The sequence below is a fragment of the Canis lupus genome, chromosome X, assembly GCF_048164855.1.
Source record: "Canis lupus baileyi chromosome X, mCanLup2.hap1, whole genome shotgun sequence".
Lineage (NCBI taxonomy): Eukaryota > Metazoa > Chordata > Mammalia > Carnivora > Canidae > Canis > Canis lupus.
Genome location: NC_132876.1, coordinates 124,517,935 through 124,545,494, shown reverse-complemented (window position 1 = coordinate 124,545,494; position 27,560 = coordinate 124,517,935). Strand labels below are relative to the sequence as shown.

The 27,560-nt window shown below is 48.1% G+C and overlaps 1 protein-coding gene across 2 annotated transcripts; it reads right to left on the bottom strand.

Annotated features, from left to right (window-relative positions):
- Window positions 1-4,142: 4,142 nt before the first annotated feature.
- Window positions 4,143-25,173, bottom strand: LOC140628794 (cytokine receptor-like factor 2). Of its 2 annotated transcripts, XM_072818311.1 has the most exons (8): window positions 24,990-25,173; window positions 16,651-16,753; window positions 14,976-15,139; window positions 13,246-13,379; window positions 10,543-10,705; window positions 9,550-9,655; window positions 7,213-7,297; window positions 4,143-5,125 (listed from the first exon to the last, which is right to left on the bottom strand). In XM_072818311.1, the coding sequence occupies exons 1-8, from the start codon at window positions 25,069-25,071 to the stop codon at window positions 4,841-4,843; spliced, it is 1,122 nt and encodes a 373-aa protein (XP_072674412.1). In that variant the 5' UTR covers window positions 25,072-25,173; the 3' UTR covers window positions 4,143-4,840. The 2 variants fall into 2 exon arrangements, with proteins under 2 accessions (XP_072674412.1, XP_072674414.1); XM_072818313.1 differs by lacking the exon at window positions 16,651-16,753.
- Window positions 25,174-27,560: the final 2,387 nt, after the last annotated feature.

Here is a 27,560-nt window from a genome sequence, read left to right as displayed (position 1 = left end):
CTCCATGATGGTCAGCAAAGCGCGGGTTTTACACCCCGGGTTTTACACCCCGGGCTGCTGGAGCGCCATCATCCAAAGTGAACCGACGTTCTCTCGTCCAAATCCAAGACCTCACCTGAGGTGCGGAGCGGGGCTGGACCTGCCTGGGACACACCTGCAGAGGCACCTGCACAATCAGAAGCCCTGGTGGGATGGCCACAAGCCTTCCGGGGGCTCCCACGCAGACCGCAGCGTGACAGCTCCCACTTGATGCCATCGCATCTAAGGAGAAGTGAGCGTTTTTTATGGGGTTTTTGAGGCGTTGCAATTCCACGTTCTTCCAGGAGGATCTGCGTCGATCATTCTAAACTCCTTTAAAAAATGGAGTTTAAAAAAAAAAAGAAAAGAAAAGAAAAGAAAGAAAGAAAATGGAGCTCTCTGTTTCTGGAAAATTCTGGTCGACTTGGGATGATTTTGCACGGACTCCGAGCTGCTATAGAGACTATGTTGCAGGAAAACGTCTTGTGCGCATATTGTAGCCTGTGCGTGATACATAATATCATGCATAGGATACAAAGCGCTTGATGCGTATGAATGTTGCTACAACGCGTCCATGCAGTGAGCTCCACATGCTTCCTAGCACCAAGAGGGTCGGGTTTTTGATTAACTCAGCAACATCCTTGCAACAAAGTGCAAATATTTTCTTTTATGAGCCTGGATGCGTAGGTCTGCATGCAGATTTTCTGCCATAGATTGTATATCGCGAATGGTAGCAAAGGATTCGCTCCTGCGGGTGTGCGGTAGCTACACTTGTCTTAGGCTGAATACAGGTGTCCCTCGGCCCAAGTGGAAAGGGCTTTGCACGTGGCAACGTCCCCTCTCCTTTTTAGGGTGGTCGCCGGGGAGATGGGGGACTTGGGTTTGTTAGCAGCTGGGGAACCATCCTCAGTTCTTAACTGTAATCTGTGCCATTGATCACGATAAGCAGGGTGTGGAGGTGGGGACAGCTTGCGGTGGGGGTGACGGGGCCGTGGTGGGAAACGGGATGCCAACACAGGGCACAGATAGCATCTATGACTCACGACGATTCTGTTGAACATCCGCCTGTTTGTCCTACAGGTTCTCAGGATGCACGCAAGACCCAGTGTCAGGCCAGCCCCCAGCTATGTGCCCGGAGACTCGCCAAGGCTGAAGAAGAATGCATGATGTGTGCAAACCCGAGGGCTTGGTGTGCGCGTTACAGGGTGGGGGGTGTGTGTGGGGGGGTCCCGTTTCCGAATGCATGTCCTCGGAACCCAGTGATGGTTCATAGATCCTGGGTTTGGGGAGGCGTTCTGTGGGGCAGGGAGGCTAGCCGTGAAGGGAGGGAGCCCAGGGTCTGTCCCTGGGATCACCTGTGCAGTTAGTTGAGTGGCATGTGGTTGAAGCTCAAACACTCACATTGAAGAGCCCCCGACCCCAGGCTCCAGGGCCCCCATGTACACCTCCTGGCAGAGAACGGCCATGTCCCCCCAAACCAGAACCCACCAAAGGGCAGGACACGGGGTCCCCTGGGGCGGTGTGCACCTGCAGGGCACTCCTGACACTAGACAGATGTCCCTGGGAGAAGTCAGCACTATGAGAATTAACATCCGGCCCCCGGGGCCAATCCTGAGTGTGGCCTGGTGACCCCAAACACAGACTCAGCTTTGTCCATACAACTGTCTGTCTCTGGGGGGACTGCCAAATGCCCACAAACCGGGGCTGGGACAACAGACACTGATGGCGTTGGCTTCCGGGGAGGACCCTTTCTCAGCTCCCGGCCTCTGTTGTAGCCACTGTCTGAGTCACCTGTTTGGGGTAGTTTGTTACTGTGGCCACAGGAAACCCATGCAGGGCATTGACAAAGATGGGGCTAGCACTCTACAGATTGTCTCCCCCACCAGACTCCACCAGCCTCTGCTGAGCTCCTTCTCAACTAGGCCTGACTCTTGGGCTTCTGGGTTCATCTCTGCATCACCCAGTTTTACCAAAAATGCAACTCACTCCATTTCATGGGAACCCTTGACTCTCAATATCTGGTCAATGGACCAGGTGGCCTGGCCACCTGGATGCCTGGCCACCTGGAGATCTGGTCACCTGGATGTCTGATTGGGTTCCTCATCTCCCACCACCCTCAATAACTGGTCACCTGGATACCTGGTCACCTGCATACCCAGTCTCCTGGATATCTGCTTACATGGATTTCTGGTCATGTCAATGCTCACCTGGATACTTGGTCACCTGGTGATCTGCTCACCTGGAACTTGGTCACCTGAATATCTGCTCACATGGATACTGGGTCACTTGGCTATCTGCTCACCTGGATACTTGGTCACCTGGATATCTGTTCCCATGGGTACTTGCTCACCTGGTTATCTGCTCACGTGGCTACCTGGCCACCTGGAGATGTGCTCACCTACAGATGTGATAGGTTTCCTCACTGCCTACCATCCCCTATATCTGGTCACCCTCAATATCTGCTCACCTGGATATCTGGTCACCTGGATGTCTGATTGGGTTCCTCATCTTCCACCACCCTCAATATCTGTTCACCTGGATACCTGGTCACCTGGATACCTGATCAACTGCAGATCTGCTCACTGGTAATTGTCCATCCATGAATGCACCTGCTCCTTGGCTGTAAACCCCACTTTCTCACAGTGTATTCAGAGCCGAGCCAGCTCTCCACCGGGGTCTCCTTTCCTCTGTTGCAACGTCCCTGAATGAAATCTGTTCTTCCCTCTGTAACTACCGTCCTATTCTCTCTCTTCCTCTCCTTTTTTTTTTTCTTTTTTAACGCATGTCACTGAAAGCACACAACTCATCGTGCGGGGGTGCCTGGCACCATGCACGCCTGCAAATGGGGCCGAATGGGGTTTGAGAACTGGACACGGGCTTTACTGTGGAGGAGCCGGTGGGAGCAGGGCTGAGCTGGGGTCTTCCTCCTGCCTCTGGAAGCTATTGATATTGACCACGCGGCGAGCGCTTGACCGTGCCTCTGTGCAGGGATGTGAGCATGTGTGTGTGTGTGCGCGTGTGTGCAGACCCAGCACTCATGTGCAGGAAGCCCATGCCCTCTTTGGCATTCATGTTCCAAGGAGGGGGGCCTCTCCTAACCCAGGAGCCAGGCTTGTCCTGCACTGTGGACGCCACCACCCGCACCCCCTGCCCAGCCCCGCACGGTTCATAATCAGTTGCACAAAGCTCATTTTCCCTAATAGTGCTGATTCACGTCTGCCTGGAGGTAGTGTTTGCCCCCAGCTCCGCCCACTTGCCCACCGGCCGGGACCAGCAGTAAAACACACACGCCAGAGTGATGCTTCACACAGGACGGTGTGAGCCCCCGAGCCCCAGGCCAACGTGCGCTAGGGCATCGCCAGCCCGTGAAACAGGGGGATGTTCCTGGGCAGGTGCAAAACCTGCTTTCTGTGTGACATAAACAGGCGTTCGGCATCACTGGAGAACGCACGGTTCCCCTCGTCTGGGCTGTGTTTCCGCCTATTTCCCTTCCCACCTGAGCAGGTGCTGACGGTGGCGTCTGAGGAATCCATCCTCCCGCGGAGGATGAGCACTGAACGCATAAGCGAAGAACACACTTGCTTCTCCAAGACTGTCCCGCGGGTGACAGAGACGCATCCCTCGCGTTTCTTGCTTTGGCCGGTGCAGCTCTTGTGAGCTTCTCTCCATCACAAAATGGTGATGTTTACAGGATCGGGAAATGGGGGGGGGGGGGGGGATGCACGTGCAAGGGCTCCCTGGCACCTCACCTGTGGGCGGGTTGCCCTCATGGTGCACGGCTTGCATTTCTTAATTTCACCTCTTCTTTCTGATTAAATGGGGGTGCTGAATTGCATCCCCCAAAACCCGTAAATTGAGACCCTAACCCAGGAACTCAGAATGTGGCTATAATAGAGAATTGGGTCATTAAACAGGTAATTAAGGTACAATGAGGTCAGTAGGATGAGCCTTGATTGCATAGGACTGGGGTGCTTATAAGAAGAGAGAATGGGGACGCAGACACTCACAGAGGGACGACCGCGTGACGACACACAAACTCCCCCACAAGGGCTCCCAACTTATCCTATTTGCAGCCCACAGAGACGCAGCAGGTACCCTCCCTGCTGGAGCGAAGAACCACGACCTTGAAAACCTACAAACGCCTAATTCTTTTGTCTCGTTATTTCCATTTTGCAAAATACAGTGTGATAGGCCCCACCCAAGGGGAAGACGCTCCGGGTGACCGCACTTGGCACGTTTGCATTCACCTGCCTCATCGATGAATGTCGTGAGCAAAGAGGCCAACAAAAACAGAGTCTCCGGAAGATAAGCGCTCCCCTCCCCGCCGTTGTTGAAAAGTGGGTGTTTTTCCGGCGCGCACAGTTAATAGCTGGGTGTCTGGTTGGCGTCTGTAAGGCAGGATTCGTTTCGGCCCAGTGCTCCGCTTGCTGGGTCCGTGGGCCGCATCTCGAAAGTGCGGAGAAAGTGCTCGCGAGTGAAGACGTTGTAAGGGCGGGGCGTGGGTGACACACACAGAGGAAGAAGGCCTCCGGGCACCCGGGCCATCTTGCCATACAATTTACATGAAAACATCAGCCACGAGGAGACGTGAGCTGAAAGCAAGAAACGCTCCAACACGCCGCGGGCCCCATCTCCGGGGAGTCTGCCTTGCAGCCCGTGAGTAGACATGCGTGGGATGGAAGCGGACACAAGGAGCGCACCGGTTGGGCGTTGGGGGTCTTCCGTGACCCTGAACCCCACCCTGAACACGGCATTGTCGGTGGTGCTGAGCCCCCGAGATGCTGTAACGTCAACGTAAACCCCAATGTTGGCTTCTGAGCCCTCATAACATGACGTATGAGTTGTCACTCATCACGAACGTGAAGCCACCAAGAGAGACCCTCTCGCCGCCACCGCCGCCTTGCAGGGGCCGGCCAGGAAGCTGGCTGGGGTCCCCGGAGGCCTCTTCCTCCTCGGTCTGCGGACACGACGGGCCGGTCGTCAGGATGGGCATCTCGGCCTCAGCCGTGGCCAGGTGGACGATGAGAGCCTCTTCCGGGCCGCAATCGTGCTCCGCACCCTCCATCTTATTCAAGGGGACCACGTTCTGGGTGTCCTTGATCCACTCCTGCGGGGATGACACAGAGCATTTCGGACTCAGGGAGACGCCCGTTGGCAGGTGCCAGGCCCCCGAGCCAGCATCCCTGGGCAGGAACAGCAATCCCCTGGGAACAGAAAGCTCCAGCATCCCTGAGCCCGCCCCGTGGTTCTTCTTACACCTGCATTTACCGTCACCCTCAAAACGCTGTATCTGCAAATACCTCCGCGGCCCTTTGAACGAGGGCAACGACAAGGAACACGACTGAATTGTGTTTGTGAGTTGCCCGGACTCTCGTGAGCGGGATTATCCCCCAGCGGGTCCAGGCGGGTTCTGGACGCTGCCATTCTAACGCACACCTAGGTGGGGGGACGTTCTTGATACTGGCAGGGGAGGGGTCTCCACGGGACGCTATGCCAACCGGGTGGGGGTGTCCTTGCTCCGGCCCTATGTCTGCTCTCCCCTGCCCAGCCTCCCTCCTCTCCTTCATGTCTTTTGTCCTGAAAATGCTCTTCTAACCCCCTCCTCTCTCCCTAGGATCTCCCCCAGAAGAGGATCAGGACGTGCCCCTCCCTCCGGAAACCCCCACCCCATAGAAGGCACTTTGGACAAAAGATTATTTTGAGCTGAAGGTGATTAAGAAAGAACAAGCTCGGGTGGAGCTGTCTGCCTTCCCCTTTTCTGCACAAAAGTCTGGGCAAGAATTTCCATTTAGTAAAGATTTCCATGTGTAAAGGTGTCACTACAGGGGCAGGGAGAGCCCCCGTCACCCCAGAGGGTTGCAGTCTGCATAACAAACCTCACTTTCACCCCAGTCACCTTCCCACATGACACCTGCCACCCACAGGTCCCACCCTCCCCTGCCCTATAACTGTCCTGTCACTTCTCCCCGTTTTGTCACGCTGTGTGAAAATGGCGCCGGAGCCCGGGCTTCTAACTACCTCTTTGGGGTTTTCACTTCTTTTCTGTGAACACCCCTCCGCCCCCAGGTGCCTATGAAATCAACCTTTTCTTTTTTTTTTTTTTTTTAAGTCAACCTTTTCTTATGCCAATCTGTCCTCATCTGCTTAATTTGCAGGCCCTGAACAGAGAAACTAAGAGGGTGTAGGAAAAAATTTTCCCCCGTTTTTTTTGTTTGTTTGTTTTGTCCCTGATGTCTAAGGAGGTTGGAAATTAAACTTGCCCCTGTGGGAGGTCGGATGGTGCACACCCCTTCCCAAAATAAAGATTTGTCCATCCTAACCTCCAGAACCTATAAATGTAAACTTATTTGGAAATAGGGTGTTTGCAAATATAAGTGAAGAGTCTGAGATGAGCTCGTCCTGGACGAGGGTGGCCCTACATCCAACGACAGGGGTCCTCGGAAGAGACAGAAGAGGAGATGCAGGCGCAGAGGAGGAGCCACGTGAGGACGGAGACAGAGATGGGAGGGATGTGGCCACCAGCCCGGGGATGCCTGGGGCCCCAGACGCTGGAAGAGGCAGGAGGGACCCTCCCCGGAGGCCCCGCCCTGGACCTCAGGGGTCCTGCCCCCCCTGGAGCTCAGACTATGGTCTCCAGAGCTTGGAGATGATTAATTTCTGTTGTTTCAAGCCTCTGATTGGTGACATCTCCGGAGAAACTTCTAATGCATTATCCTGGAAAATGCACACCCCACCTGGCGAGCTCCTGGGGAGGGGGGGCTGGACCCTTCTCCCCGGTTCCTAGCTGCTCATGCCCAGCCCTCCACAAGCAAGCCTTTATCAAGTGAATGAAACAATGCCTGTAAACCGTTTAAAAGCGGAAGTCTTGGGTTTGTTTTCAGCCGTGCAGGGTGAGCCCACGAAGAACACAACTTCCTGCTGAGATGAGAGGGCGATTGGGCTGGAAAATCCCGGGAGGGCAGAGCTCTGTGGGGCTGGTTTAAAGACGAGCTGCCCCTTGAGCCCCTCTCTGGATCTGGTATCTCTCCGACCAGGAGAAAATGATGAAGCCACGGCTCTCATTTCAGAAAAGGCTCGCGGGTACGTAAAGGAGATAGCTGGAAGAAATGTCAGTTCTAACGAAGGTGCACGGGGAGGGATTAGACATAAAGGAATCGTGTTGAACATGCATGGGGTTGGGGGGGTGGTAGTTACCTGGAAGTTACCCTGGTGGGATTCAAAGAGCCCAGGGAAGGTGAATTTGGGATCGGGCACGCTGGGCATGAGGAGCTTCTTGACTCTGAAATGGACACGGAGAGTCTGGTCAGGCAGGCGAGCATGCCCGAGCAGGGCTGGGGACCTCCAAGGGGCCGAGGATGGGGACACAGCTGCACCGCAGAGATGTGGTGCCTGCAGGGAACTGTACCTGTCGTGTCAAGGCATGTGCTCCCCCCACCTCAACTCCGCAGACACTCGTCTCCCAGCACCCACTTGACACCTCCCACCGACACTGTGATGTCCGGGGCACAGAGCACCTTAATGCGCAATATCGATTCCCACCACCCACGGACCATCCCGTCTCTTTGCTTGATGCAATGGGCCGAACTGTGTCAGTCATAGAGGTTGACATCATAGGTCAAAAGCCGTAACCCTCTCTGGGACTCGTGTGGGGAGATTGTGCTTTTCAAGCGGTAACAATGGAGCGTAAACGAGTCATAAGGGACGCGCCTCATGGGGCTGCCCCCTAAAATACGCCCCCCCCCTCCGAAGATTGATTATTTGAGGCTGAAGCCTATTACGATCCAGGACACATAGGAGGAGCTCTGTGTTCTTCTCCAGCTGCCTAAACACAAGGCGTCACTTTACCATTTTGCAATAGAAATTTCCATTTGTAAAGGTTCCCCGCCCCCTGCCAACCCCCGCCCCAGCTGAGATCTCTCTTTCGCTGAGATCTTTCCACATACACAACTTTTCTGTGTCATTTGTTTTGTGTCTCCATTTTGTAGTCACCTTCCCAGAATTTATCTCCACCACAGCTTCAGAACCCTTTCTCCTCCACCTACTCACGTCTCTACAACCATTGCCCTTTGTTCAAGTGGTATGCGAGGCTCCCCAGACTAACTACCTCTTTGGGTTTTCAGTTCCTATCTTTGGGTCCTCCCCGCTCGTAATATGATAACATCAATAGAGAAACAGTTGGCTTTTCTCCTGTTGGTCTGCCTTTGGCCACTTTAGTTCATAGGCCCCCGGGTCTTGGACTTAAAGGGTTGTGATCTAGTATGGTCCTAATTCAACATGACCGGTGTCTTTATAAAAAGACAGTGATTACGGGGATGTGTGTGCTCACAGAGGGATGGCACACAGGGACAAGATGGCGTCTACACTCCAAGAAGACAGGCCTCGGGTAATCAACCTGCCCACACCTACATCTCATAAATGCCTCTGGTTTGAGCCTCCGTGTGTCTGGTCCTTTGTGACGGCCGCCCTAGGACACCAACCAATATAGTTGACTTTTCACCCGTCATTGCAAAGGGGATTCCCTTGAAGCAGGGCAAGCGTTAGTGTTTTCCAAGAATCATGGGGCTCAGTTTCCCCTAGGGGTGCTTTCAACTCTCTATTGAAAACACCGGGCCTGTCACCGGTAGGCACCCTTATCTGATTGCTTCATCTCCACCCTAGCAGAGCTCCGTTTGGGTGGCATGCATGTGAGTCAGTAAAGGAGAGGTGACGAGGCTGGAAAGGTCGTGGGCAAGAATTAAACGAGGCACTTCGGTGCTGAATCTGGCTCTCAGTGGGGGACCCTGTGGAGTTGTCCAACTCACCCTGGTGCAGACCCAGGCTCAATGTTCCCGAGTGCTGCTCCATCTTTCTCTACCCGGGCCCCCTGCAGTTGCTATGAAAACCTCATCCCAAGAAACCACCATCCCAAGATGGTGCCCATGACCCTGGGCATCGGTACCTTCATGCATCATTCACAGCCAAGACGCCTGGGCAGCGTGACTCAGTTTACATAGGGATGGACATGGCGGTGGTTAAGTGGTTGTAAGAAAGCTGAGCAAAGAAAACTATTTAATATGATATTCATGAAAAACTGTCTACGGGCTCTGTTTCGCTACATCTGTCACTTGATTCGAAAACGAGACGAGCTTCTACGTGCGATTCTTCTCCCTTCACCCAACAGTTCCGTTTGATAAGTCTCAATAATAATTGAGAGGTGTTTTAAGCACCTGTTGCTCCAATATGGTAGGCGGACAATGGCTCAGCGGGGTGTGTGTGTGAAGCCAGCTAATCCTCTGGTAGGAGTTAACATTCATATATTCTACTGTTTCTACAAGACAAATACCCCAGGTATCCCTGCATTTTCGGCACTGTTTCCCTCAATTTTCTTAAAAGACGCTGTTGGCGAAGCGTGCACTGTGGGAAATGGGATGCTCACCTATTGGACGAATAACCCTATCAGATGATTCTTTTTCCCTTTCTACTTAGTGGACATATTGCAAACAAAGCCTCCCGTCCTGTGTGTATGACAAGGCTGTCAAGAGTCATCCTTACCTCCGTACTTTCCATAAAGACAGAAGAAGAAGGGACACTGTCAGCAACGCAACCATGCCAGAAACTAAAATAAATTTGGGGAAAAGTTTTTTCTCCTGGCACGAATCTAAAGCAAAAAAGAATGAGTTGCTGTCAGTTTTCAAGATGATAGTAGGTCAGGCTCCAATCCCCCACTTTCTTTCCTTTATAAACAGCAATGACAGTAAATCTTGATTGCGGTGGGACATATCCTGGAAAGAGAGATGGTGTCTCCGGACAGGCACCCATCAGGGTAGCCACCGCACAAGTGGTGTAGACTCAACACACTGCTCTCAAGTACCTGTGTTGCCAGGGGTGTTTGAGGAAACTGAGGCTTGCTTTAGGCTACTGTCTATCTATCTATCTATCTATCTATCTATCTATCTATCTATCTATCTATTATCTATCTATATATTATCTATTATCTATCTAACCATCCATCCATCCATCCATCCATCCATCTTTCATACTATATCCATCCATCTGTCCATCTATATCTATCCATCCATCCACCCATCCATCCATCATATCTATTATCTATCCATCCATCTGTCCATCTGTATCTGTCTGTCTGCCTAACCATCCATCATATCTATCATCTACCTATATATCCGTCCATCCACTTATATTCATCTATCCATCTACTTATCTATGAACTATCATTCACTTACATATCTATCATATCTATATGTCGATGTCATCTATCATCTATTTTATATATCTATGATCTATGCCTATATCAATGAATCAGCATTCATAAATAGTACTTATTATCATTGTTGCTGTTAATAGAAATAAAAGTGAAAACTAGCCCAATAACGTAGGGGGTCTGGAAAACAAAACAAATGCTTTCAAATTGATCTCTGAAGTAGGAGGTGAGGTCATTCATTTTTAGGAACCTCCAATCCTCTCTCCCCCAAAAGACGAGGCGCTGGCCCATGTACAGGTGCAGCGCTGCTGTGTAGCAAGCATTACCTCTCAGCTCCCCCTTTTGCTGGTGTATCACCTCTGACCAGTCACTTGGGTATGTGTCGGGGCCATAGCTGGACTCCATTGTTTTCACTCTGGCCCGGAAGAAATAACATTTCTCAGCATCCAAGCCATCTGTCGTAACATTGCAGGTTTCTCCCTCCTTGGACTGAAAGGAAAAAAAGCAAGCACGGGATCAGTGGTTTGACCTAAGCTCTTTGTCTTTGTACTAGGGAGTCACATAAGGCACCTACTTTTCAGCATTCACATTCCGGTTGCACTTCATCTGTCTGCCTAAGGAAAACAAACGCAGCCAACAATCTCTATGCTCCCCTCCAAGAAGAAACAATCCTTCGTAACAGATAGTACTACAGATGCTTTTAAGAATTACTTGGTGAAAAGTTACTCCTTAAAAAGAAAAAGTAATTTTTTTTGTATGAATACAACAGTAACTCATGCTTACTTTGGAGACTTTAGAAAACATATGCACATACAAACACACAATTAAAAACGGTAAAAACCTTTATTCCAGTTCCATCATATAATCACCATTAACAAATTGATATTGTTTCTTTCCTTGTTTCTTTCCTTGGAACCTTTATTCCAGTTCCATCATATAATCACCATTAACAATTGATATTGTATTCATATAATGCGATGTTTTACTGTACACATTGCTTTCATCACTAAATATCATTTATCACTATAGTGTCTTTGGTGACTTACATATTTTATCATACAGATGTACCATTATTTATTTGACCATCTCCCTATTGTATGGCATAGAGGTGGCCTCCAATGCTTTGTATTTATTTTAGATAATGCCTCAACAGATGTCTCTGTGTATAAAACCACATCCGCATTTTTAATTCTTTCCTTAGGATCAATTTCTATTTTTTTTTCAGGATTTTATTTATTTATTCATGAGACACAGAGAGCGAGGCAGAGACACAGGCAGAGGGAGAAGCAGGCTCCATGCAGGGACCCCAATGTGGGACTCGATCCCAGAACCCCAGGGTCATGACCTGATCCAAAGGCAGTCAACCACTGAGCCCCCCAGGTGCCCAGATCAATTTCTAAAAAGGGGCTCAATAGGTCAGAAATAGGACAACTGATAAGCTCTTAAAGTTTGTTAATGCTCAACATCCTTGACCAGTATCACATCTTATTATTACCACACTCTTTAGGTGCTCTCCAGTACCCATCGATTGCTTTACTTTGCATTTCTTTGACGAGTTTCATCAAATTTCATTTCAGTGACGGTATTCTACTAGACCCAGCATTAGGTCAGCTTTTCTCTTTTCTGATAGGTCCCCTCCTGCTTGGGTTACATACAACGGCCTTCAACGGTATTCTCATTTTTATTCTTATTGCTGCGTTTTATTGCACCATTTCCAGATTTAGGGATGTATTATATGGGCACTTAGGATTTGCCTCTTCATAAGAATAGGGATTTCCATCTGTTGACAGATCTCCTCGCTGTCTCCTTGCTGGTGCAGACACCAGCAAATATAATAAGGGTGAGTAAGAGTAGTAGGAGTGAGTAGTAGATGTGAGCCTAGTAGTGAAAATAATTAGAGTAACCATAGTAAGGGTGAACTTACTCAATGTTTTTCACGTGTTATCACATCCATCCCCAAGTTGCTGTGGCTAGGTGCTATTATTATGTCCTCAGTGCTTGGGACATAGTAGATCCTCAGTAAGTAAATCTTGAGTGAATGTGGAAAGGATCCCCTCCCAACACCTGTAGACACAGCAGACATCGACTATCCTAGTCTGAGATGTTCAGTTATACTCACCTTGCCTTAGCTCCCCCTCCTCCCTAGATGGTCCCATGAGATATGATGCTTCTGGTTGATCCCATCATCCAAGTCTGCAAACCTTGATGGACACAGGTGTCCTTGCAGACTTGTGGAATCATTGACTTCTGGGATAGGCAGGCGGCTCATAGCCCAGGTAGCTTAACTACTTTTCCAGGGCAGTCTTTCCGAGATCCCGTCCAAGCCAACTTCAAGACTCTCCTTGGGCACCTCCGGGGGTGGGCACCTCACTATACCTGATCCAGGTGATTCCATCTGCCTTCTACAGATGATTTTGCCCATTGGCTCCAGTTCTGCTTTTGCAAAGATGTTAATACTTTGTTTATATGGTGGTCATGTGATTATTGGAAGACAACTGTGAGCCCTTGAGTCATTGATATTTACATCATTTTAATTTATTCCATTGATTACGCCCAAATAGTCAGTACCAGAAAGGGTTCTCACATGTTCAAAAGGCATGCAAAGAGGGGTGGGTGGTACAGGGTATGGTGATGGTTAATTCTATTTGTCAACTTGGCCAAGGTTGGTGTCTAGTTTTTTACTTAGATGATACCCTAGGTGTTACTGTGAAGGTATTTTATAGAAATGATTGATGTTTTTAATCAGCCATCTTTAGGTCACTCTATAATGTGGGTGAGCCTTACTCAATCCATTGAAGGCCCTGAGAGGACATAGACTGGAGTTTCCCAGAGAAGTCTAAAGACCATAATGGAAACCTGTCTGTGTTTCCAGCCTGCTGGCCTGAGATGTGTCTGCCCCTATAATCCCATAAGCAATTCCTTAAAACAAATGCCAACATCTGTCTCTGTGTCTCTCCACGTCTCTCTTGATTACCACTTGGGGATCCTCGCTCACCCTTGGGCTGAGAAAAAGATGCTACCATGCTCACCTGCCACTCAGTGTCGAACATACTCTTGTACTGGATTTCATAGAGGAGACGCTTGTAGGGCAGATCAGAACAGGTCACTGTAATGGCTTCCTGATGCCACTGGAAGTTCAAGTCTTTTGGGGAGCTGGGTTTCACTGAGAAGGAGAGACAAAAAAATGATCACCACCTCTACAAAGATAAAGATTCCACATCTCTAAAATTATAGTGGTAAGTTTGCTTAGACTCACGTTCTCTGGCCTGCCTTAATCTTTTCCTTAATACTTTATTGGATTGGGACGCCTGAGTGGCTCAGCAGTTGAGCATCTGCCTTTGGCTCAGGGTGTGATCCTGCCATCCCAGGTTCAAGTCCCACATCGGGCTCCCTGCAGGGACCCTGTTTCTCCTTCTGCCTATGTCTCTGCTTCTCTCTCTCTCTCATGAATAAATAAATAATCTTAAAAAATACTTTATTAGACTGAGGATGAGGGTGTTATTCATCCTCATTACATCTATAGCATAGCTCCAAGGACCTGAATGTGTATCGTCAAATGAACTCTTTGAAATTGTGTGAAAATGTCTGTTATGGGATAAATAGTGTCCCCCTAAGAAAGATATGTTGGAGTCCTAGCCCCCATATCTCAGAATATGTGCATTTGGGATCATTGCAGGCATGATAATTAAAGATAAAATGGGGTTTACTGGAGTAGAGTGGGCTCTGGTCCTATATAATTAGTGTCCTCATAAGAGGAGACACAGACACACAGAGGGAAACGGGCATGTGAAGATAGAGGTATAGATGGAGCTGATGCATCTACAAGCTAAGGAACAGCAGCCACCAGAAGGCAAGAGAGAGAGACATGGAACAGGTCATCCCCTAGAGCCTCCAGAAGGAACCAGCTCTGCCCACACCTTGATTTCAGATGCCCGGGGTCTTCTTAACTGTGCGAGGGCAAATTTCTGTTGTTTTAAGCCACCTGCTTTGTAGCAGTTTGTTGCAGTAGCCTCAGCAAACTAAAGTGAAGACAGAACATGGAAAACATCACATGAGACTCCTTCCCCACCAGCCTGTCCTTTGGGAAATGAACGCTTTCATGAGTTAAACGGTGTCCCCCGACAAGTACGTTCATGAGCTGATCTCTGGTACCGTGAATGTGGCTTTATTAGGAAATAAGGTCCTTGCAGATCTAATCAAGATAGGATGAGTTCATCCTGGAGCAGGATGGTCCTAAATCCAAGAACAAGTGTCCCTAAATGGAAGAAGAGAGACACAGACACAGGAGGAGCCACATGAGGATGGAGACAGAGACAGGAGGGATGCGGACACCAGCTCAGGGACACCTAAAGCCCCCAACGCTGGAAGAAACAGGAAGGACCCTCCTCTGGAGCCTCTGGAGGATGCACAACTCTCCCCAACCTGGAGCTCAGAGTCTGGTCTCCAGAGCTTAGTGATGATTAATTTCTGTTGTTTTAAGCTGCCTGATTTGTGGTCTTTTTATTTGCAGTGTTTTATAACCCTAGATTGACAGCCAACCCTGAATGCACCTAAGAAAACCAATGGGGGTGGTATCGAGGGGAAAGGGGGGCTTTTCTCTCTCTCTCTCTCTCTCTCTCTCTCTCTCTGTTGGAGGACAGAGTGCCATGACACATCTTTGTCCAATGTGTGTATCAAGACGAATTTTCTAGAAGGCCAGTCTCTTCGAAGTTGGAGTAGGAAAGGGGCACTTGGCAACGAGTTCATTTTTGGTACTTACAGTAAGCACTGATCCACTGACATTTGTTGAGAAGGAGACGTGTTCCATTCCAGATGGAAAAGCACAGAATTTCATCTTCTTTTGCCTCCAGGAGGCATCCAGCAGTGCGACTTTGTTGAAGAATATAGTTGGAGCATTGGCTATCAGTCTCGTCACTGGTTAACCTGTGGTTAAAACATAGAACCATTCAGCCATAGAGAGTCTTTGAAAATAACATCTTCACACATCTCCTGGCTCACTCCTCTGCTCCATATCTCTGCCACAGATTGGGAACCCCCTTCACTCGCTTCAAGAACCCTTTCTTAAAGCACAGCAAGAACTGTCCAAATAGAAAAATACCCCCTCTCTCAACACAGTATGCTCCCTGAAGGCCCCCTGTCGTGGGTTGGATGGTGGTTCTCCAAAAGGTCTGTTCATGCATTAATCCTTGGAATCTGTGAATGGGGCCTCATTTGGAAATACGGTCTTGACAGGTGTGATTAAAGGAAAGATATCAAGATAAGGTCATCTTGCATTACAGTGGGTCCTAAATCCAGTGACACTGTCCCTATAAGAGACACAAGACGAGACACAGACACAAAGGAGAAGCCAGGTGAAGATGGAGGCAGACATGGGAGGGATGCAGCCACCAGCCCAGAGATGCCTGCAGCCCCAGATGCTGGAAGAGGCAGGACGGACCCTCCTTGGAAGCACCTGCCTCCCCTGGATCTCAAACTTCTGGTCTCCAGAACTGGGAGACGATGAATTTGTGTTGTTCTAAGCTGCTCAGTTTGTGGTACTGTGTTATGACTGCCCCAGAAAACTAATAAAAGTACAGTTTGACTTGCAGAGTCACCATGCCCTTGATTTGAGGAGGCACTTTAATAAGGATGAACCAACACTGGAGATCTCCCTGAGGCTTCCTACAATATTAAGAAAAAAAATATGGTGCCCAGTTGGGACCAGTTTAGGCTCTGTCCTGAGGTCCTCAAATCCAAGCAGTGACTTGATCGAGAATTATGTCCTTTATAATAAAGAAACTGACGCTCAAGTGACTTACCTATGTGACCATCTAGGAGACCCAGCAGATTTTTTTAAATGTTTATTTCCCAACCAATTCACCTTAAAATGTCCCTCCTGTGTACACTTTCCCATTCATCTCCTATGCTATCAAACTGTGAAGAATCAATCACACATCTCTCCCATTCACAGAATTGAGGCTAAGTTAATTGGAGAATGCTTCTCTCCTACATTTATACTGAGACCAAAAAAAAAAAAAAAAAAAAAGCCCATGATAGGGAGACACACTTTTGGAAGGTGGCTGCTGGAAAGCTGGCATGAAACGTCTCAGAAGGTCAACCTTTGCCACGGTTGCATACCTTGTTTCAAGGGAACAGGGTTCCCGTCAAAGGTATCTGTCAAGACATTGTGAATGGTCCTGGATGAATAAGCACCTTGTGGATGTCCTTGGATGAATCTAGGTGGTTTAGAGTGTGACTTAGTCATCACTTGGTTAAGAGGTGTGGTTGCGGTTGTGGTGAGGGGTCAGGGCGAAACAGAGCACACACATTGACACTTGCACATTCTTGATTCTTCACACCTTCACTAGCTGGCCCTTCACACGCAATTGCTGGTATCTCAGGAGAAGAACTATTTGAGCACAAGGCATGGTGTTCCCTTCCTGAGGGGCACTTACTTGTAGAGGAAAGTCAAATTTGTCCCCGAGTATTGGCTTGCATTCCATGTAACCTGCACAGCTTCAAAATTAAAGTTGATCATCTGAAGCTGCAATACTCCTTCTGGGTAAAAAGAGACAAATAGAGGATCCATTGAGGCAATGCTGAAACTGGTTGGAAATTTATAAAAGGACATTAGCACTTGAGTCATAAGAATAATAGAATGCTTTATAGGGATGGATAAAATCAAGATTTTTCTCAAACAAGCCGGCATTAATTATGTCAGTTAAGAGCTGCAGGATATACAAAGGGTTACTGGGGACAGAGGAATAAGTCAGGAGCAAGATTACGGCTGCTTTTCTTCATATGTTTGCAAGACGTAATGACCATTAATTAGTATGAAGAGCAGCTATTGAGTATTGACTCTGTGTCTGATGACCTCCTCTTTTGTGGGCACACAGGGGGCATTAGACACTGTGCCCCATCCACCAAACTCGTGGTCTCACTCAGAAAACTTACAACTCACACATGACAACTTGAGGAAAGGTTCACAGACAAATGAACCCTCTGTCTTTGCTTTTAAAGTGACTTAGGCTTGGGCAGTTTTTATTTTCACACATGCCTGGGTTAGTCATTGTGAAAGTAGTTAATGGGTGTATTCTAGGATTAAGTAAATATGCTGTGATGCTGCGGATAAGAAAGGGCAAGTTCCCAACTGCCAGGGAAGGGAGTGACAATTTCGGGAATATGGAAGGCTAGAATGAACCCGGTGGTGTTGAGTTAGAAGTGGAAGTATCAGGTTATGTATGTAGACAATAGGATGGATAGATAGATAGATAGATAGATAGATAGATAGATAGATAGATAGATGATATATGGTAGATATGATGGATAGATAGTAGATGATGAATGGATAGGTAAATAGATAGATAATGGATGGGTAGATAGATAATAGATGATAGATATGACAGATGGTTGAATGGATGGATAGATATAGATAGATAGATAGATAGATAGATAGATAGATAGATAGATGATAGATAGATAATGGATGGATGGATGGTCAATGGACACATTTCTAGCACCCAGCAGGTCATGAGTATGATGAGATACATGATGAGCTGAAGAGATACATGTTCACAAATGCTGAGAAAGAGGGTCTCGAAGTCTCCAGGTCAGGGACTCACATTTCACATTCAGTCCTGGGTTCAGCAACCCCACCCCTAAAGCAGGAGGCAAATATACATCATGACCTTGGACCTGTTTGCTCAACACCCCATAAGGTCTCTGGGCTGGAAGACTTGGCCTGCTGAACATTCATGGGGTCGCATCCTACTTCATGGTCCAGAATTAGCCATGCTTTCCCATCACACCTTCTCACCAATCCAAATTCAATCTGCTATTTCACTGATGTTTTTCAAGACCTCCCAAAACAATATTTTTGTGTGATCGGCCAGTGACCATCTACATTGTAGAAATGAACAAAAGACACCCAAATAAGAACAAGGAGAGTACGTTTATTCAAAGCTTGCCGTACCAGGGAGTGGACCACCATCAAGTGCATTTGGTGTCCAATTAAAGGTAGAAGGAGAGATGAAAATGTTCTTTGAATTTTTAAGAAAGCCTTTCAGATGCCCGAGGTGTATGGAATACTTCTGTTCTGTGCTGACCATTGTTCCTGATGTGACTGATCACAAGACAGGTAACCTCAGACCTATTGATCCATTGGTTCCAGAAAGAGAGAGGAGATGTCAGGAAGGACGTCATGGCTTCTGGAAATCTCTGACTTTCAGGAAAGGAACCAGTATCCATCCCTCACAGTGAACACCTCCTGGGTCTGAAAGGGAGGGAAGTTTACAGCTGAGGTGTCAACGTTATTTCAGATCTTGGGACCTCTGTCTGTGGAACACATCTAATGGATAAAGCCTGATGCCCCTGCACCAGCAGGAAAGCAGAACTGTTCTGCACTTCACTGCCACCCCCACAGGATGAGTCAGCTGCGGGGACAGGAGGGAGCGAGATCAGACTTGGAAAGGGGAGAAAAAAAGCAAGTCACCCTGTCTCTGTTACTTCTTTGTCAACTTCTCAGAACGGATTCAGATGTTCCTAACCAGTGTAGGTGAGGGACGTGATTGGGGTTCTCCTGACTGGGGTGTGGGCGAGACTTCTCTGAGAAGGGAAAGGAAAGCACAGAAGGTCTCCCGCTGATCCTACAAAATGTTTTCATGTAGCACAGGGTTGCTCTTTCAGGTAGCACTGGGCATAAAAGCCGGTCCAAGATTAGGAAGATATTTGTGAGGTCTTGTGTGCAGTTTGCAAAATAGAAAGAGAACTTTTGCTTTGCATGTTTGGTCTTTACCCCTGCCCTGCCTGTGCCTTGAAAGGGCAAATCAAAATTTAAAAACAAAAGACTTGGGACACCCCTGTTGCTCAGTTGGTTAAGCACCTGCCTTCAGCTCAGGTCAGGATCTCAGGGTCCTGGGATTGAGCTCCCAGTTGGGCTCCCTGCTCAGTGGGGAGTCTGCTTCTCCCTCTGCCCCTCCCCTTGCTTGTGCTCACTCTCAGTCAAATAAATAAATAAAATCTATTTTTAAAAATATTTTATTTATTTATTCATGAGAGACACAAGGAAAGAGAGAGGCAGAGACACAGGCAGAGGGAGAAGCAGACTCCATGCAGGGAGTCGGACGTGGGACTTGATCCCGGGTCTCCAGGATCATACCCTGGGCTGAAGTTGGCGCTAAACCCCTGAACCATCCAGGCTGCCCAAATAAGTAAAATCTTAGGAAAAATAGAATAAAATAAAATGAAAATGAAATTGAATTAAAAGTAAAATGTAAATAAAAAGTAAAATTAAATTAAATTAAACAAAATAAAATAAAATAAAATAAAATAAAATGAAATACAGGAAGAGAGACCTCCCCCCTCCATTTTCTTGAGAATTTACTTAGGAAACTTGTCAGATCTTTCTCCATGTCTTTGACATCCATGCAAATCCTTTTAAAACTTAATAAGATCTTTACCAGACTCAGGACCCAGGGGTATCTTTCTCAAGGAAACCAACTCTTTGAAATGCAAATACCAGGGAATGTGATGCTCCACCTCCCACTTGTAGTGTGAGGGAAAGTCTGGCTCCACATTGGAACACATCTTGTCGTAAAGATAGGAGTTTTTTCCCCCATGGGATAAATCCAATGAGCTAACACAGACAGTGTCTCCAATTACCAGGTGAAGTTAGGGAAAACCTTGTCTGACAAAAGGTGCTGAGGGGTCACCAGGTCGAGGACTAATCATTATTTATTCACAGATTACGTGTGTCATGAGTTGTGTCCACGAGCTCTAGTAAAGGGTTTCTGTGTTTGTAGATGTCTCGTCTTTGTAGATCTCGTTGGTGCACTGTGTGCGGTAGACGTGTGTCGCATTCTGCTTCAATGCCTATTTTATAATAAAGTGATTTTCCTCAACAAAAAGGAATGCACGGATGCCAGAAATGTGCTTTCCCCCTCCAGTTGTTGCTCGGAAAGCACGCGTCGGCTTTAGGAGATGTGGTGAACTTATTAGGCCGCGTCAAGACGCAAAGGCGTAAAATTGCACATGGTAGCCGACGCCCTTTAATGCAGGCAGTCCTAGCGATAGAAGTTGTCTGTACAGAGAGAGGAAGAGGCAGAGAACGATGCTTCGGACACCAATGTCCAGACTTCATCAATAGTTCACTTGTATTCAAAAATCCCCACTTTTCAGGAGAGCCCCACATGCACTAGATGGTGGACGCCATGGGATGGGGAGGAGACGGGACTCGGTGTTTAATGGAGACAGAGTTTCAGTTTGGGAAGATGAGAAAGTTCTAGAAATGAATGGTGAAGGTGGTTACACAACCATGTGAATGTACTTAATGTACACTTTATAGACAGAACATTCTATATATAGCTAACCATCATTTTTAAAAAACCAATAAGCAACTTAATTTTGTACAAAAATTGCATTTGGCAACATAATTTTACGATACTTCTTGAAGTAATCGCTCATGCTCTAGATTTGGGAGCGTGTGTCTCCAAGAAATGGTTGAAATGAATTTTGCTGCCTTGTTTTGATACCAATGAGACAGGTATTCCACCCTGTTTCATTCGGGGCTAAACCATTTTTTTTTATCTTTTTTTTAATTTCTTTTTTTAATTTCCTTTTTTCTTTTCTTTTTTTTTAATTTCTTTTTTCTTTTCTTTTTTAATTTCTTTTTTATTTCTTTTTTTAATTTCTTTTTTATTTCTTTTTTTAATTTCTTTTTTCTTTTTTTATTTCTTTTTTAATCTTTTTTATTTCTTTTTTAAATTTATTTCTTTATTTTTTTTAATTTATTTTTTATTGGTGTACAATTTACTAACATACAGAATAACCCCCAGTGTCCGTCACCCATTCACTCCCACCCCCCGCCCTCCTCCCCTTCTACCACCCCTAGTTCGTTTCCCAGAGTTAGCAGTCTTTACGTTCTGTCCCCTTATTTATTTATTTATTTATTTATTTATTTATTTTACTTATTGACTTATTTTAAAGGGTGAGAGTGAGACTGTGTGCGGACGGAGAATCTTTAAGAAGTCTCCCTGCAACCTCACACTGAATCTCGCAACCTTGAGGTCACACAACTTGAACCAAAACTGAGAGTTGGATGCTCCATGGACTGAGCCACCCAGGCACCCCTGGGCAAAATTCTGAAAACCGTTTCTTTGGACAAACACACTGCGATCCATCCATATGATGGCGCATCATTCATAACAAGGAATTAAGAAAAAAAAACACTTCTACAATGTGGCTGAAATATGAAAATAAGCAGCCGTGTGAATGGACCCACAAAAATTCTCACAGAGTGTGTGATATCATGGATGGGAAGTGTCCAGATATGGAAATCCAGGGACACAGAGAGCCTGTTAGTGGTTGTCAGGAGCTGGGTACGGGATCGGGATCCCAGAATGACAGATTAGCAGGGTTTTAGAGTTCCCTCTGGGGATGACGGAAATGCTCTAGAACTCGTTGCACATATCTATGCATCTACTAAAATCTACTAAAATCTACATTTTTATTTATTTTTTTTATTTTATTTTTTTAATTTTTATTTATTTATGATAGTCAGAGAGAGAGAGAGAGAGAGGCAGAGACACAGGCAGAGGGAGAAGCAGGCTCCATGCACCGGAAGCCCGACGTGGGATTTGATCCCAGGTCTCCAGGATCGCGCCCTGGGCCAAAGGCAGGCGCCAAACCGCTGCGCCACCCAGGGATCCCTAAAATCTACATTTTTAAATGGACCAATTATATATCAATAAGGCTGTTTTCAAATCAACCAATTAAAAAATAAAAAAATAAAATAAAACAGAAAGACGTGTCCCATTTCACCTTCTTGCCCTGCCCTGCCTGTGGCCTTCTCCTCTATTGAGGGAGAGCTAACCCCCCTCCATTGTGATGAGCAGGGTCCCCCCCACAAACATGTTGCGATAGGAACGTGCTGGGACCACCAGCTCCCCGGTTGCAAGGACCCTGCGGATCTTTAGCAAAATTGCATTTGTTTCTGTAACACCCAATCAGAAAGCTGCAGGGAAATCCGGAACTGACGGATTTCGGAGCATTTGCAAATAGTGACAATAGTGGGTGAGGGTGCGTCATTTGAACACCAACAATCTCCTTCTGGGTGTGGTACCCACGTCCCAGTTCAAGACACACAGACAGAGGAACAGAGAAGATGATGGACGCAGCACGAGAACCTGCTACCACAAGTGTGGGTGTCGCCACCACTGGATGCAGCGCTGGGTATTTTTGGGGTGAGTACCCAGTGGGCCACCAAAGCAGTGGCAGGCCCAGTGGGGAAACCACGGATGCACCCGTCGGACGGTGGCGGCGTCCTGTAAAAATCCTCGGTCGCTCCCCATTGAGGGGGTGGGCAGGGGTGCAGTTCTGGGTTCACAGCAGGGTTCACAGCTGCCAGTGCAGAGACGCGGGCAGAGACCACAAGGGTTCACAGCATTAGTCACGCAGGAAACTCCGGATGGTTCTTGTGTGTCCCCAGAGCGAGGGCACCGAGCTCCAGAACCCATGAAGTCACATCGGGATGCCCCCATGCCCTCCTCCTGGGCGCTCGCGGGCTCCCCGGGTGGAAGGAGGGTGGCAGAAAACGCAGCCTCACGGACCCCTCCCCGAGGCAGAGCGGGTCCGCGTGACATCACAGCGGCGAGCGGTCAACCCGTGTGATGGTTCTGATAGGGTCTGCAATGTGAATCGTGTGATTTGGACTCTCTCTCTCTCTTACTTTCTCTCCACCTACTTTATTTACCAGGCAGCTGAAGTGCCAGCAACGGTTGCTCAACGCAAATGCAACGGCAGCCACACGGCGGTGCCGCCCTGCAGGGCCGCGTCCACGTGGACACCTTCTGGAACCAAGCTCACACCTGTCAGCCCGTCTGCCCACCCCGCTTGGGCGCTCCTCCCTCTTCTGGTCCGCTCTGTCACCCAGATGCGCGGTCTACATGCGGCATGCAGGGCTCTGTGCTGACAGGTCGGTCCCGCCCACAGCTAAGAGCTGGCCGCCCGAACCTCTACAAACACCCTCTTTGCAAATAAAGTCCAGGGGGAGGTTGTAGGGGCTCAGACTTGATGATTTTAGGGGTCGCAGCTGAGCCCACGGAGCAAGGGCACGTGGCGCACTAGGGTATGGGAACGATCATCATAGGCCTCGATGCTCCTAAGATGCTCCACAGTTGCCGAGGAAAGGTGGGTAAGTGGGTGTTCATAGCGGGGCTGGATGTGTCTGGTCCTATTCTAGTGTGGGAACACTTGACCTCAGCACGCCCTGCAAGGCTCCTCCAGCATCAGCACCATGGCAGCAGGGGTGAAAGCTGCACACATCCGTGGTGCAGAGGAAGCCCGATGCCCAGGCTGTGTCCCTCCTGTCTTCTAAGGGAGCAGGTGCACATGGGACCCCTTCTGCATCTGCACTCAGCTTCCTCCCCTGCACACACCTCCACCCTCACCCACCCCTGAGTCTTGCTGCATGTGAGCTGAGCATCTGCACTCAGCTGCACACAGCTCTCCGTCCCTAAATCTGCACGAGCCCCCTGTCTGTTCCTGGGCACGTTCTGGGAGAATGGACATCGTCCTGATGCACCTGATACACGTGCAATGTGAAGCCCAAAATGGGTCCTCATGTCTCAAACAGTCGGCACGACAGTGGCCTCCCCATACATCTGTGGGATCCCGACTGGTCCCATCAGTGCGTATGACCCATGCATATTGCAAGTGCCAGTGGATTAATGACGGGGACACCAGGGAGCCCAGGAGCCGTGCGGGGAGCTTTCCCAGGGCTGCACCCCTGTGAGACCCCGTTCCCTCGACTACTTAGTTTCTAAGGCTTCTGTGCCTATAAGGACTCGGGTACAAGTCAACTCCATTGAAGGAAAAGCAAGCAAACCACAAATAGCTTTCAGGAACAAAACGAGCTCCGGTGTTCCCCAAGAAGTTACTAGAAGAGTTTTGAGGGTGTGCCTGGTGCATGTGAGTGGAGCATCTGATACATGCAATTCGAGAATCGTGTTTGTGCTGCTGTAGCCCAGTCTAGGGGAAACCCGCACTCAGACTCTCTGGGAGTCAGTGCTGGGCCAGTGGGACCCCCAGTGTGCCATCAAGAGACTGTAGCCAATGGGGTGTCTCTGGATTGAGCCTTACAAACCAGGCAAGCAAGAGGGCAGCTCAGACACACAGGGATGAGCGTGGAGTGACGCGACGTGACCCTTCACAGATGAGAGGTCCCTGAAGCACCTTCCCCAGTTCCTGTGTCTGCCACCCGCATGCTAGAAAATCCCGTGTGGCACAAGAGCGGCCCCCACAATCCCCACGGCAGCTGATCCCTCCATCCGCCTTCTTTCGCCCTCACCTTTTTCTCAGATGTGACACGAGCTCATTTTGGACAGACCAATATTCACGTAAACATAAAGGCTTTGCTCTCTGGGAAAGCAAAGGGGACAGGGAAGCCACCCAGAGCCTGCGTGCAACAGATGGACCTGGACTCTTTGTATTGGCGTCTTTTTTTTTTTTTTTTTTTTTTTTTTTGCACATTAGAACCGAATGCATTGGAAGTCGATCCAACATGAGCCCTTTGCAAAGAGGCAAACTTGGGTTTGCAGGGGCTGGGAAATCTGGGCGAGCTGCTTGCTACTGTTAAGAAGCAGAGAAAGAAAAACACAAAAACAAGACGACAGATGCTACAGTTGCAAAAGAGAAAGAGAAAAAGAGCAGAAGGAGGGAAGGAAAGACCAAAGGAAGGCATGCTAAAGTAAAGGACACTCTAGGCACACAAGCAGCCGCATCTCCAAGCAGGGCTTACCCAGTGCCTCGTCCCCCGAAACCGTCACAGTGGCCAGCAGGAAGACGGCGGCAGACGCCCAAGGCAGAAGCACCGTCCTCATTCTTGGGGAGACCCACAACAGAGCGAGCACAAGGTCCGTGTGACTTCATGGCTCATCTACAGAGGCTACCCTCTGTTTAAAGAGTGGAACAGAAACAAGGAAATGACAACGGGAAGCGGATTCAATCTTGACCTAAAACGATGACTCTTTAAAAAAAAAAAAAAAAAAAAACCACGACAAAAATGTAAGATCACTCTTGTATACTCGCTGCCCATGAGCTCGGCTTGAAAGGGTTCTGGCTGGTTGGTAAAGTCCTGCAGCCATGCTGTGGATGGCCAGCATGGCAGGTCATCAAGAGGTGTGGACGTTTGGCACTCCCCACCTCCACCCATGTGGCTCCAGCCAAGCTGCAGGGAAGGAGGTGAGCCTGGTGTTCTTACGGTTCATACTTCAGGGACTTTCAGAACTCCAACGAAGAATCACCGTTCGTGGGGTGTTAATGGGGAGACTGGTTGGTGTGTGTTGCTCACGAGCACGAACCTGAGACTGGCCACCTGTCAGTGGCCAATTTCTGTCCATAGCTTCTGCCTTCAAAGGTGCTCCTGGGGGACACCCACCAGGGTGGCTTCATGGGTTAAGCATCTCCCTTCAGTTCAGGTCATGATCCAGGAGTCCTGGGATCAAGTACCAAGTCAGGCTCCGTGCTCAGCAAGGAGCCTGCTTCTCCCTTTCCCTCTGCCTTTTCCTCTGCTCATGCTCTCTCTCTCAAACAAATAAAATCTTTTTAAAAAAAATAAAGGAAAAAAAACAAATGCGCTCCCTGGAATGGCTGCCCAGGGCTCATACTAAAATTATAGAAGGGAAAAAATAAGTAAGTAAGTAAGTAAATAAATAAATAAATAAATAAAGTAAAATTATAGAAGGGGAGCGCCTGGCTAGCTCAGTCTGGGAAGCATGTGACTCTTAGTTTCAGGGCTGTGAGTTCAAGCCCCACATTTGGGGTTAGAGATTACTTAAAACAACTTTTTTAAATTTAAATTTAAAAACATTTTTTTTAATTTCTTAAATAATACTCACAGTGATTACTGTATGGATAAAAATAGGCCATGGTGACAAAGCACTTTCATTAGCAAAGAATCCATGAGCAAAAGGACATAGGGGAAAAAAAAACCTCCCCCCCCCACACACACACAAAAAAAAAAAAAAAAAAACAGGAAAAATTTGCAGTAACTTCAATTTACAGTGAAAAACTGTGTTTCTGGGAAGCTGAGCTTGCACAGAGTGACTTCCAATCACTTATTAAATGCAGGCTGACTCAAGTCTCCCTGACCCCTGACCTCAGATCCTTCCACCCTGAGCATCCTGAAGACCAGGAGTCCCACACGGGTCTCCCTGTGCTAACATCATGGTGTTGGCAGGCCGGCATTCCTGCTGGGGTTTCTGAAGCAGAATCGGATTTCTTGCCATCCCAGCTGCTCGAGCTGCCTGCATTCCTTGGCTGGCAGACCCACATCCCTCCAACCTCAGCTTCCATAGTCACAGCTCTCTCTCCAATTCTGATCCCTCTGCCTCTCCCATATAAATGAGGAGCCTGTGCCCACCCGGATAATCCAGATGAATTCTCCACATCTCCAGATCCTTCACCACATCTGGAGAAGCACTTTTGCCTTGTGAGGTAACATATTCAAAGGTTCTAGGGATTAGGGAGTGGATGTCTTTGGGGAACATTGTTCTGTTTATCACATGGGGATTAGGATGTGGATATCCTGGTGTGATAGCTGATAGATGATAGATAGGTAGGTAGGTAGATGATAGATAGATAGATAGATAGATAGATAGATAGATAGATAGATGATAGATAGATAGATAATAGAATGGGTGGACAGACCAGGATGGATGGATGGGTGGATGGGTGGATGGATGGATATGAAACATGGTAGATGGATATATACATACAAACATACATACATAGATGATTGATACATAGATGATAGATGATAGATAATCTAAGATGTAGGGTGTTGAGTAGCATCCCTGGTCTCCACCTGCCAGGGGCTAATAGCATTCCCACCATATCATGACACCCAAATGTCTCCAGACAAGTGTCCCCTTGGAGGGGGAGTGTCATCCCCTTAACTCCCCTCCACCCACCCCATCCTCCCTGCTGCCCTCAAGGAAGCTAGATGCTCTAGCCCTTTCCCAAAGAGAGTCTTGCCCTGTGGAAACTTCATTTTAGGATGTTTACATACAAAAGGTAGAAATGCGGGGCCGACGGCTAAAAAAGAAATGGCAGGGCAGGCCAATTTGAGAAGATGGCCAAGTGTCGGTTTGGCTCTTCTGTAACTTGGGAGTGATGATTTGGTGAGACTAGAATCTAATGGAGAAAGAAACATGTGTGATTCACCGAAAACGGATTATCACAGCTAATCAGGTCTATGACATGAAAAACAGTGTTTGCCCTTTGGATGGATGCACCGAAGAAGCACAAGGAGCAATGTGGAATACACGACGTTCTCCACCACTTCCTCGTAAGCCAAGAGGTAGCCCCC

Bases quoted from the DNA above. Each gene is read 5' to 3' on its own strand.
- LOC140628794 (XM_072818311.1), bottom strand. From the start codon at position 25,071: ATGAGGACGGTGCTTCTGCCTTGGGCGTCTGCCGCCGTCTTCCTGCTG. The intron at 15,140-16,650 runs GTAAGTGCCCCT...TTTTAACCACAG, and splicing joins AATTTGACTTTCCTCTACAA to GTTAACCAGTGACGAGACTG. The intron at 5,126-7,212 runs GTAACTACCACC...TCATCCCCGCAG, and splicing joins CCCACCAGGGTAACTTCCAG to GAGTGGATCAAGGACACCCA.